Genomic DNA, 13533 nt, shown 5'->3' on the forward strand with positions numbered 1-13533 from the left:
TAGGGCAAGCCCCTGAATCCCCACGTCGGCGAGGCGGTGGACTAGTAACTGGTGGTCGACCATGTCAAACGCAGCCGACCGATCTAACAACAACAGTACTGCCAACCCGCCCCGATCCAGATGTCTCTGGAGGTTGTGCTTTGCAAAAAAGTTCCAAAGTTTTGCAAACTGCAACTGCAATGCACTGTCTAGTTCCCTCTTCCCCCCTCCCTCCTGAAAACAGGAGCAAAAGGCGGGAAAGAGGGGGAAACGGCGGGGAAAAGGGGGTTCACTGCCGCCCTTTAAAGTTTAAAGCTGCCAAATGCCGTTTTTCGGCAATGCCAAAAAAGCAGGGGGAAAAGCCCAATTTTTTTCGGGTTTTTTTTTTTTCAGATATTCGAAAAGGCTTACAACGGCCATTTCGGGATCCCGAAAGCCGGAAAACCCCGAAAGCCCCCCCCAAAAAACCATTTTTTTCCGGTTTGGGATTCCGAAATGCACACCCCTAGTCATCAGTCAGAGTGACCAGGGCTGTCTCTGTCCCAACCAGGGCCGTCTCTGTCCGAAAGAGCTCTCTCAGCCCCACCTACCTCACAGGGTGTCTATTGTGGGGAGGGGAAGGGAAAGGAGTTTGTAAGCCACTCTCAGACTCCTTCAGGGAGTGAAGGGTGGGGTATAAATCCCATCTCCTCCTCCTCCATTCCCTGCAGCTGTTGTGTGGTTTTAGGAACCTGGACTCAACTCTTTAAAAACATTAACATGTAGTTTGGCCCTTAGTTTCTGTAACTTTTAAAATATTGCTTGTGCACACTTTCATAAGTTATTTCAGGCAATTTATTCACTAACTAGGAATAAGGCCCACTGTGGAAATAAATATAATGAGCTCTAGAAAGAGGTTCTGGGAGGGTGCCCTGGCTTTGGACACTCAGCGTCAATTTGCTGTGGCAACCTCAGCAGGGTATAATGATACAGAGCTTACCGTTTTCTCCAGGGATACTGATCTCTGCCATCTGAAGAGCAGCTGTAATTCTGAGTGACCTCCAGCCCTCACCTGGAGATTAACAGCAGTAATTCCCCAGAAGGAAATGACCAGTTTGAAGGGTGGAGCCTATGACATTGTACCTGTTTGAGGTCCCACCCCTCCGTAAACCCCACCCTCTCCAAGCTCCACCCCTCAAATCTCCAGGAATTTACCAACCTGGAGCAGGCAGCCCTATTGCCTTCCCAGCCAACCATCAACCTACCATTATCTGCCCCCTGACTTCAGCCTACCATTATCTCTCCCCTCTCTTCAGGAGAGCAGTTGTAATTCTGAGTGATCTCCAGCCCTCACATGGAGATTGGCAACAATGGTTCCCCAGGAGGAAATGTACAGTCTTTCTCTGCAATGGGGACCAAAGCAACTTACATCCTCTTCCTGTCCCCCTTTTGACTTGCACAACAACCCTGTGAGGTAGGTTAGGCTGAAAGTCTGTGACTGATCCAAAATCACCCACTCAGCTTCCACAACAAGAACCTGGGTCTGGCAGACCCTGCTCTGAAGCTCTGCTACACAACATTGGCTTTCATAGGGTAGATGCTGCTGAACAGTAGCAAGCAGCCAGGCCTAGCTGGCTGATATCAAGTCGGGTGATATCAAGTCACCCAGTGGTTGCTGCCATACCTAGGGTTGCCAGTCTCCAGGTTGAGCCTGGAGATCTCCCGAAATTACAGCTGAACTGCAGAGAACAAAGATCTGTCCTCCTGGAGAAAATGGCTGCTTTGGATGGTGAACTTCATGGCACTGTATTCAGCTGAGCCCTACTCAGGCTCCACAAAATCTCCAGGATTTCCCAACCTGAAGCTGGCAATGCTAAGCCTGGCCCCAATGAGCTCTCCCTCAAAGGCCAAAAGTAGGCCTGGAAAGGACCCTGCCCTTTTCCCCTGCCCTTTTACTCAGGCTGGAATACTATGATTGCCTAGTGACAGTTATTTAGGAAATCTGTTGCTTAAAGTTACAGGTGCTCTTTAAATCATTTTCTGTTTTTTTCAACTCCCAAATATTTTGGGTTTTTTAAACAAAATTTAAATATTTCTGCAAACCTAGGGCCCTTTTTAGGTTTGTAGAAAGATCTGTCTTGCCCATTCATAGCTACAGTCACCAGATTTACATATCCTCAGATTTTGCCAACTTTGCTATCATTAATAATACTTCCCTTACGTATTGGCCATTTCCAGCTCTCCCAGTGCTGCATCAGCCATTGGCCCATCAACCGCCACTCAAGACTACTTGCATGCCATTGGCTGGGGGCTGGGTCCACTTCTCTTCCTTGCCCACTGCCACCTCAGCCACTGTTCCCTGTCAGAATAACTGTCAAACAGTTGTCTCTCCATACGAAGACACTTCTCCTGCTTGGCTCCTGTAGGACTAACTTTTCCCTCAGTGGTTGTTGCTAGGCAACCAAGCTTGGTTCTGTCAATAAAAAGACAAAGGAATGAAGCCCTTTCCAGGTTGGCTGTTGAGTAGGAAGGAGATAGGGTCAGGAGACAGAGATAGGTTAGGAAATTCCTAGAGATTTGGGGGATGGAGCCTAGGGAGCATGCAGCTTGAAGAAAGGAAGGACCTAGAAGGGTACAATGCCACAGAGTCCTCCCTCCAAAGCAGTCATTTCCTCCATGGGTACTAGGATTGCCAACCTCCAAGTGGGGGCTGAGGACCACCAGAATTATAATTGCTCTTCAACTGACAGATATCAGTTCCCCTGGATAAAATGGCTGCATTGGATTGTGGAGTCTATGGCATTATAGGACCATTCCCTCCCTAAACCTTGCTCCCCAAGGCTCCACCCCCACATCTGCCAGGAATTTCCTAACTCAGAGCTGGCAATCCTAAAAGGGAATTGATCACTGTAGCTGGGAGATCTGTTGTAATTCCAGGAGATCTCCAGGCCCCACCTGGAGGTTGGCAACCCAAGAAGGAAGTAGGAAAAAGGGGGGAGGCTATGGGGGCTTTCAGGAAAATGAAATAAGTAGTAGTGGGGGGGGATTGAGATGCTTCCCACAAGTCCTTGCAGGTTCCGCTTGCCAGTATATCTAATTCTCAACAAAGTCAAATCAGTGGATACTTAAATCCGGACACCAGAACCATAAGCAGACAAGACAGATCTTTTTAAATACCTGAAAGACACTCCAGGTTCTCAGAAAGATCTGAGTTGTAATTTAAAAAACAAGCTGTCAGTGGGATTAACCCCTCCATAGAAACAAATGCTATATAGCTTTAAGAAACAAACAACCCCACAGGCCTTTGCTAGGCAAAAACATTATTGCCAGCCTTCAAGCCTTTGTTTCTGTTACTAAAAAGTGGGGGGCGGAGTGGTCAAGGCTCTTTTTAGCAGTGTTCTGGCCTTTGAGGGAGGACTCAGTGGGGCCGGATTTGCCAGCAACTATTAGGATACATACTACCACTCAGAGTACTTTCCCAGGTCTACCTGCTTGTTACTGTTCAAAAGCGGCCAACTCATGAAAGCCAGCGTGGTATAGTGGTTTCAGACCAGGATATGGTTTGATTCCCTGCTATGCCACGGAAGCTCACTGGTGACCTTTGGCCAGTTATTCATCCTCAGCCTAATTTACCTCACAGGGTTGTTGTGAGGATAAAATGGAAGAGAGAAGAATGATGTAAGCTACTATGGGTCCCTAATGTGGAGAAATGATGATATAAATGTAAATAAATAATAAATATAGCTGAAGATAGGGGCAGATAAAAGTTATGTTCACTGGAGTGGGAAGGAGATAAGGGAAAAGGGAAGGTGAAGTTATGGTGGCTGCCAGGAGGAGGGAAAAAGAGGAATTAGTGTGGATAAGGGGATGCAATGGAAAATATCAATCCCATATATCTGCATTTTCGATAAAACAAAACACATACATATACAGGATTTCTTTAACAAAGTAATTCTTCAAACACTCACTAATGTTTATTATAATGGCAGCATCATTTTTATAATGTATCATTAGAATGTTTATGCATACTAACGACACAATGTGATAAAATGGTAACGAACCACTAAGTATCAACAGTACACATGGAAAACAAATTAAACTGTTGGAAGAAATATATTCACCACTCAATGACAACTATCAAAATTACTACTACTATACATCCAATAGTAAAGTGGATGGCTCATATCAATTATGAAACCAGGACAAAACAGGCCAGCTCCAAATAAGGCAGGGTTTTCTACACATTCAAGGGATTCCCTAGGGCAGAGGTTCCCAAACTTATTTGGCCTACTGCCCCCTTTTCAGAAAAAAAATTACCCAGTGCCCCCCTGGAAATCTACCTTCAAGAAGCGGACATAAAGATGCAGTGACAAATTAGCACATAGTAAAGAAAGATGTAAGTAAAGAAAGATGATGTTGGCCTGAAGCCAGAGGCCAGCAGCAAACACCACACAGTAGCCCAGCAGCAACACCAGTCTTACAAGGGTGCACATGCATTTGCAATTTGCAAATGCAGGGCTGTGATTGGCTGTGGGGACCCCTCTCCACCTCCCTCCCTGATCCCAGGGAAGACCAGGAGAAGGCAAGAAAAGGCTTCTTTAGATAGGTTCTGGACTCTTCTTTCTTTATGTTTCCACCGCCCCATTATTTTTATTCAACGCCCCCCCAATTGCACCCAAGGCTCCTACCGCCCACCTGGATCATTTCAGCGCCCCCCAGGGGGGCGGTATTGCCCACTTTGGGAACCAGTGCCCTAGGGCATAGAAAAAGGTGTCTTTGTATAGTACAGCCCTCCTCCCAAACATCCTGATAAGAACTGAGGCTCCAAGAGCCACAGAATGCAGAGAATGGTGGAAGGGAGAGAAAAACAGATAGAAGAAGCAATTTACCCCCACAGTATGGCGGACAGCAATATTTGGATTGGGCAAAAAGTTTCACAATAATTTATTCTTCATTTCTATGCCAGATTATTCCTCTTGGGCATTGGCTTGTGATTTATTAATACATTCATGTGGAAAATACAGCTTTGTAAAGATCCCCAAATTCACCATGCATCTCGGGGGGGGGGGATTACAGTTGTGTGCTTAGACAGATGAACAACTACCTGACTGAAAATCATACTGTACAGTAAACTGGTCTGTATTCACCCTATTGTCTAGTTCTCATTTAACAGGAGAAACACAGCAAGTTAGTAAACTCTGCAAATTTATATTAGAAGAAAGCTGAGCGACCCAGCACTGCCACTACAATTCTGCATTCAAATTCTTTTCCAGCCAAGCAATTGGGGGTGGGAGTATCTAGACTCCTGTGGTGCAATGTAATTAGTGAATGGAATATATGTTTTTCCCCTCCATGATCTATTCTAATAAAATGACTGCCCATATACTGATTTATGAATATCACATAACCAACAATATGTTTGTTTTAAGAGGCAAGAGATAAACAATAGATCCTGTACAATTCATAAAGGAAATGTTTCTCTCAAACAAAGTTTACCAGAAAGCAGTATCATTAAGTGTGATTTAGCCCACTAGACCTCTAAGGAACTAAACAAATCCCTCCAAACAGCGATTCAAGTGAATCACAACATAAAATTTCTTCTTTTTTATCTTGTGACTGCTGCTTTAAAAATCTGTTATAAACTAAAATGCAAGCCCCCCACCCATTCCCTAAAGAAAACAATAAACATTTTATGCCAAGCAACTATGTAGTAAAAATAATAAAGAACATCATTTAGAACAGAACACTAAGAGCTTCTGTTAAATCTAGGAACCAGACTTCAGTGCCAATGCTAAGCAGATCGGCTGTTCCAAACAGGAAAGAAAGTTCATGCTTTAGTGAACAATGCATCATGTTCCCATGGTGTGTATTTTTAAACTTAAAACTTTTTAAAGCATTTCTAGTCATTTCTTATATCAGCTGGAAAAAACGGTTCTTTAGAACTCTGACATACTTTTAAAAGCGTGAACTAGCTCCAGGTTTAATCACCAAGTGTACCAATGTCATAGTGTACCAGTTCCTTAAGGTGCTTCTGTGTGCGACAAACACTTACACATAAGGATGAGTCATGCTGATTTTCTTCTCTCTTCCTCTCTTGCACAAACAGCCACCTTAACCCATACAGAATTCAAACCGAAACACACACCCCTGACTTATGGCCCACTGAAGGAGGTTGCAGGGAACGCCGTCCACGGAAACCCTAGGCAGACTGCCAGTTAACTTGATTAAATGTGGGGAAACGGTAAGAAACTTTCGGTGGGGGATGCTGAAAGGTGGCAATGGGAAGCAGTAGATAGATGGGGGAACCAATGGAATGGTCATTCGTCCAAACCGTCTAATCTGAGATAGCCGCCTCTACCCCAGGTCAGTTCAGAGTAGACATAAGAACAACGTTTGAGTCCAGGGACACCTTTAAGCCCAACAGAATTTTATTTCTTCAATAAGTTAGTGCTAGACCTTCCTAAACGCTAAGAAGGAAGATGACAGAGCCAAGAGTCTGCTCTATGGCGAGGCTGTAGTTGCGCCTGTCGATCAATGGAAGAGGAGGACTCCGTCTCCCAAGGGGACTGTGAACAGACCACCGTCCCCATATCCACTAAGGAGCTCCACACACACACTCACCGTCCACTGTTTTCTTCTTAAAGAGCGAGGCCATGGCGGCGCCTTTCTGCGTCGAGTCGGCTCTCACCAGTGGGCTCGTTCCTGCTTCTCAGCTGAGCAGGAAGCAGCTTCGGCAGAAGAGTCCCGCCTCTCCTGCGCTCGGGAGAGGCTGAAGTTGCTGCCGACCGGACGGAGCGTGGAGGAGCAGCAGCCCCGGGTTGGAGGCCGGCTCTGGGCGCCTGGCTGTGGGCGGCCGCCGTCACCGCCGTGGCCTCGGCCCTGCTACGTCTCTCATTCGCGAGCAGAGTTCGAGGGCCAGGGCGGGCGCGCGGCTTCTGTGCGGACTGCGCACGTGAATGGGACGGCTCACGTGACAAGGGTGTTTATTGGGTGAGGGAGAGGGGAAAAAACGCGGGGATTTGGTATTCCGGCGCAGGGGTGTGCTGGGGCTTCCCTGGGGAGGAAGGTGGGACCGCTGCTGTCAGGCGTGTCGGACTGGGAAAAGGGGGTTCAGATTCCCCCTCAGTTATCAGGCTTCTCGGCTGACTTTCTCGCAGCTTGTTGTGATGATAAAATGGAGAAGGGAAAAAGCAGAAGGTGGGAGTTACCACATTAAAAAGGAATTAATTACCGCTCCATAGTAGCCTGTAACAAATTTCACTCCCGGAGTTGTGCCACTTTTAACAGGGTTGCTTTCTGCACTGCGGGGTCGAAGAGTTTGCTCAATGAGATGTGCGGATTCTTACAATCATATTTGATACCCCGTTTTCCCAGCTGTTGGGGTGATGGTAGAATGTGGATGACATAAAAGCATAATCACATCACGCCACCGCTTCTGGAACTGCTGAACTGCTATTGATTCTGAAACTGCCTTTTGCAGTGACTTCCATAAATAAGATAACTGGAGTCTATACATATACATATAACAGCCAGCAGCCATATAGTTCAGTCACTATAGTCAATGAAACATTGCAGTGCACAGAGTATTCATTACATCATGAGATATGATGGATACAATGCTCAACAACTATTCAGAATTGTGGCACAATTGGGTTCTGTCAATGCAGTGAATACAACCAATGAATGTAAAAGTAATATTTTGAAAGAGCTACAGAACATAAACTGAAAGACACAAGATGCTTTTTTGGAAAAAGCAAAAATGGAATTTTAGAAAGTTTGTTCCTGCCATCCTCATTGCTTCTAAATATTTTTAAAACAAACATAGAAATAAATTGTGTGCCATTTTTATCACAGAAACTATTATTAGGAAATCCACACTCACTCTGAAACAGCTGTCTTTCATGATATAATAGCTGTATCAATCTTTTGTAGTATTATTTATTTGTTATAATTTCCATCATAATCACATCTCAGTAATGCACACTGGCGTACATAGCCACATGCCAAAAATCATGAAATGTAGTCCAATTTTCCTGAAAGTAATTGTTGTTGCTTTAAAAATAGAATCATAGCAAGTTTTGTTTATTCTTCACATCTTGTTAATGATACACTTCTAGGTGCTAAACTCAAGACAACAATAAAGAATACCTAGTTACTAGTACATACAATGACATCATTACCTTCAAAATGAGAGGTCATCTGATAAGTAGGATTCAGTGGCTTGTTCTTTTTCATATAGCAATGTCGTTTCTGTAAAGTCTGTTACTGGCATTTAGTTAGCCAGATGGCACATATTTGGAGGAATGCTTCTCATGTTGTAATTTTGCAGCTTCAGAGGAGTTGGTGAGACAGATATCCCAGCTTCTTAGCCACCCTTGTTTTACTCATGTTTCCAAAGATTTTTATAAGTGAAGGTCTGTGTAGCCGTGACTACACATGATGAAGTGGAGTGCTGAAGCAAGTCATATCCTTTTGCATGTGACTTATAATCCCATGAAAACACTTAATTGTCCCCATGATTCAGACACATTGAGTAGTCCAGTACTGCTGACTGCTGGTTGGCTGAAGCACCTTTGGTGTGCCACGTACACTATATCTGCTTCATTCATTTTGTTACACATCCGAAGCCTTCAAAATGGGGTGGGCTTCATATTAAAGTAAAAGGAGTTTCTCTTTTCCTGTTCTGCCCTTTCTCCATCTCATACCATTGTGTCATACCTCTATACTGCATCTGGTGATGGTGGCTGTCAGAAGTGATGCAGTTCTGCTTCTTCCCGATGTACTGGCATAGGCTGACTATACACAGCAACATCATATGCTATGAAATAGTTGCAATGATGTTGTAACCACTGAATCTTGTCTTAAAACATCTAGAAGAAGAGGAGGAGGAGGTTGGATTTATACCCCGCCCTTCACTTGGAGTCTCAGAGCAGCTTATAAACTCCTTTCCCTTCCCCTCCCCACAACAGGCACCCTGTGAGGTAGGTGGGGCTGAGAGAGCTCTGACAGAGACTGCTTTTTTCAAGAACACCTCTGACAGAACTATGACTTGCCCAAGGTCATCCAGCAGCTGCAAGTGGAGGAGTGGGGAATCAAACCCAGTTCTCCCAGATTAGAATCTGCGCACTTAGCCACTACACCAAACTGGCGATTTGCTGGGCAAAGTGGGGGATTGTACTTTTTTTTGGTGCAGCAATAATTCCCATATATTTCTATATTTGGGGGGGAAGTTTTATAAACAATAATGCTTTTCCCATCACCTGCACATTTAAGAATGGTTCTTTAAATATCTTTCACTCTCTGAGTGCTTCTTGTTTTATATATTTTAATGTTGTTTCTAGATCCTTAAACTATTTATTTTCTCTGTTCTTAGCTGCTGTCACTGCATTAAAATACTCATGAATACAGACTTCAAACACTTTCTATTAACTTCAAGGAACAACCTGATCTCTTTTTAAAAAACAATTTTATCACTGTTTTGTCCAGTAGGAGAAACCTCAAAATTGTGTCCAATAGATCATTGTATCCTATATATTATATAGGATTGTTTATAACGGAACTGTTTTTAGATGATTTTGTGGATTTTAATTGTTATTTATGTATCAAACTTTGTAAGCCACCCTGAGCCTGCTCTTGCAGGGAGGGTGGAGTATAAATTAAGTAAAATAAATTATATATATTCATTAATAATCTTGCCATATCAGTTCTGGATTGCCTTTGATGCTAGCAAGAAAAATATGTATAATCCTGTTGAGTCAAGGTTGGATCACTTTTTGCTGTTTTCACCAATGTAATATCCACCATCTATATTTAAACTGCAGTCCTACAAAATCTGCTTGGATAAATTACATTTATATCTTTTGTCTGATATTTCTCATTCTGAACTGATGACACTGTTAACACCCTCGTCTATAATTTTGCAAAACTGGAAAAAAGTCTTCATTGCAGGCAATAACAAAATGGGCGGAGAAGATGTTTAGACTCTAAGTACAAGCACACAACATTTATAAAACTGAACAATGAAGATCAGTACCAGGACATATGATGCAGCTTCACAGAAATGCATGACACAGGTAAAAAAAAAAAATGAAATATCAACAAATTTAGGTTGTCTGAAACATTTAGAACATTGATTGTTGACCTTTAATCTACTACCGCCCACAAAGTATACAATATTGTCACTGAATGCCTCCAAAAATTGATACAAAAACAGTCTAGACAAGGCAACTTCAATTACACGTGTGTAGTATGATGTATACATATGATTACACAGATTTCAGGTGTGCATTCAACAAGCTCCTTGAGCCTGGTGGCGATCGTCCCATTCCTTAATGCTAGGATTGTTTCCTGTTTGCTGTGTTCCGAGTTTTTTAAGGACCCAGAGAAGTCTGGAATTTTATCTTCAGAATGAGGTGCGCAGACTGGATCCATCAGACTAGGAAACCAGCACAGTTGAGATGGTTAAAATATTCTTTCCCAGCACTGTGGCCAATATCAGAATCTGCCACCCAGACACCTATGCCAGTTTTACTAGAGGGATCTGGTCACACATCTAATGTCTTAACCCCAAGAGAATTAACTACAAATTAGAAATTCCTTCTTTAAATTTTAATGCAGCCAGAAACTCATTAAGTGGACTTAAGCAAGCTTTTTTTTTTGTCCTCTTCACAGTGCAGTTTGGGGGGGGGGAGGCAAAAGTGCTCAGGGTGCCAACTGACCACTCTGTGGTGTATCTTGGAGATATATAAGCATATACTGGTGTCACTGTGCTGGAGCCAAGCACTGGCACAGCATCACCACATCCCCCTGCCAGAGTGTCTCTGGTACAATTCCCAGTGCTGGGAGGGCAGAGGCCCAGGGGCACAGTAGAAGTTAGTCAGCTCCCTGAGTCCACTGCAGTCTAGGACTGCCCTCTAGAACCAGAGGAAAATTACACCAACAAAACCCATAAAGTAGCCCATAACCACCCATGGAGTCCAGAAAATCCAGCACCACCACACATCGCTGCCACCACCTTGGTGTCCTGAGAATCACAGGATTCTGATGAGCATAGGCTGTGCCCAGCATAAATGAGCTGGAACTAGGGGGTGAGTAGGGTTATGGCCAAGTTTGCAGATGACACAAAATTATTGAGGATGGTGAAAACCGAGGCAGACTGTGAAGAGCTCCAAGATGATCTTCGCAAATTGGGTGAGTGGGTGACAATGTGGCAAATGAAATTCAGTGTTGGGAAGGGTAAACATACACATTGGGACAAAAAAGATCCCAGCTTCAAGTACAGGCTAATGGGGTCTGAACTTTCTGAGACTGAAAGGGGAAAAGATCTTGGGGTCATAATGGATAGCTCAAAGAAAGTGTCAAATCAGAGTGCTGCAACAGTGAAAAAAGCAAACTTTGTTAGGGATTATCAGAAAAGGGATTGAAAAGAAAATGGATATTATAATGCCTCACTTTCTATGGAGGTCCAAGTCACAGCAGTTGCAAGATCTGCATTTTTCCATCTGCAGCAAGTCAAACAACTGATCCCCTACCTTTCCCCCTGCAACCTAGCTACGGTGATCCATGCAACAGTCACCTCCAGGCTGGATGACTGTAACTTGCTATATGCTGGGCTACCCTTGAGACTGATCTGGAAACTGCAGCTGGTACAAAATGCAGCCGCACATGTCCTCACAGGGGCACCGCTGAGAGCACATAGACAACCGCTGCTGCACCAGCTGCATTGGCTCTCAGTTGAATTCCAGATCAAGTTCAAGATCTTGGTTCTTACCTTCAAAGCCCTATGCGGACTGGGACCAACATATCTACAGGACTGACTCTATATATACTGTCTCTGAAGGGCCTTGTGCTCTCCTCCACATGCAGCTGTTGGTGTGACCTTGGGTTAGTCACGGTTCTCTCAGAGCTGTTCTGGAAAGAGCAGTTCTCAAAAGAGCCCTCTCACCCCCCACCTACCTCACAGGGTGTCTGTTGTGGGGAGGGGAAGGGAAAAGGATTGTAAGCCGATCTGAGACTCCTTCGGGTAGTGACGGATGGGGTATAAATACAATCTCTTCTCTTCTTCTTCCGCTCGACACCTACTGGTTATCCACAGCAATGGCCTGGTGGAACACTCTCCCTAGTGAGATCCGGGCCCTACAGGGCCTGTAAAACAGAAACGTTCCACCAGGCCTATGGTCAAGGCGGCAGCAATCCAACTACAATGGCCTCCCCTGCTCTGCTCTGCTCTGCCCTGCTCAGCTCTGTCTAGCAGCATTTTGATCCATCATAGCTGCTCTACTCACCCAACCTGCTTCCCCTGCACTGTTTAGATCTGCAGCTATATAGCAATGGGAACTTCATCCAATTCAGCAAATTGTCTTGCTCGCACTCTTGAGGTTTTATATAGTAATACCGTTTTGTATCTGCCTTATGGCTATATTTTATTTTTAAAGTTTTGTATGTTTTAAGCATGCTGTAACCTGCCCTGAGCCTGCTGTACAGGGGAGGGCAGGCTAGAAGCCCAATGAAATAAATAAATTAAATAATGCTCCTGTATAGATCTATGGTGCAACCTCATTTGGAATACTGTGTACAGTTCTGGTCAACATATCTCAAAAAAGACATCACAGAGCTGGAAACAGTATGGAGGAGGGCGACCAAGATGATTAATGGGCTGGAGCACCTTCCCTATGAGGAAAGGCTGAAGAGTCTAGGAGTTTTCAATTTAGAAAAGAGATGGGATGATAGAGGTTTATAAAATTATGCATGGGGTGTAGAAAGTTGGCAAAGAAATTGTTCTTCCTCTCCCAAAATACTATAACTCCAGGGCATCCAATGAAGCTGATGTGCAGTAGATTCAGGACAGACAAAGGGAAATATTTCTTTACATAGAGTTATTAAAATGTAGAATTTGGTGCCAGAAGATGTGATGACGGCCACAGGAATAAACAGCTTTAAAAGGGTATTAAATAGATTAATGGAGGATATGTCTTCAGTGGCTATTAGCCATTGCGACTGAGGGGAACCTCCATATTCAGAGGCACCAATCCTCTGAATCCTAGAGCTAGGAGGCAACATCAGGGGAAGGTATGGGCCTCTGTGCCCTGTTGTTGGTCTCCAGAGGAACTGGTTGGCCACTGTGTGAGATAGGATGCTAGACTAGATGGACCAGCAGGGCTCTTCTTATGTTCTTATGGACCCTAGCCAGCCCCACCCCGCCCCACCACAGCACAGGCAATGATAGCCTCCAGCATGCAATATAAACCCCTTTTCATATAGGGGCAGGCCATATGCTGATTTGTGCAGGAACGGGCTATGTCAGTCAGTCACACGATAGCAGTACTTAGTATCTTGCATTTTAGTGGCTGCTGACACATACACTTAGGCCATGGGTTCACCACGGCAGGAGAGACCGGGCAGATAGGTGTGGGGAGCAGCTTCCCCCAGGGGGTGCTCCTGTGCCCCTGCAAGGGCTCACCCCAGTTCTGTCCTGCAGGCATCCCAACTGAGCATCCACGGCAGCAGCACACCAACTGACCACAGATCCTCTGGCCCAGCAGTAATGGCATGGATGTCCCTGCACAAAATAAGCCA

General features: G+C 44.5%; 1 protein-coding gene across 1 annotated transcript in view; it reads right to left on the bottom strand.

Annotated features, from left to right (window-relative positions):
• CHMP2B (charged multivesicular body protein 2B) overlaps positions 1-6874 on the bottom strand; it is a 24540-nt gene extending 17666 nt beyond the window's left edge. Inside the window, exon 1 of the mRNA XM_015407694.1 lies at positions 6580-6874. Coding sequence (XP_015263180.1) covers positions 6580-6613 — 34 coding nt within the window. The 5' untranslated portion in view covers positions 6614-6874. The remainder of the gene's footprint in view (positions 1-6579) is intronic.
• Between the last annotated feature and the right edge of the window lie 6659 nt (positions 6875-13533).

This window comes from Gekko japonicus, unplaced genomic scaffold (assembly GCF_001447785.1).
Source record: "Gekko japonicus isolate JY-2015 unplaced genomic scaffold, Gekko_japonicus_V1.1 scaffold1709, whole genome shotgun sequence".
Classification (NCBI taxonomy): Eukaryota; Metazoa; Chordata; class Lepidosauria; order Squamata; family Gekkonidae; genus Gekko; species Gekko japonicus.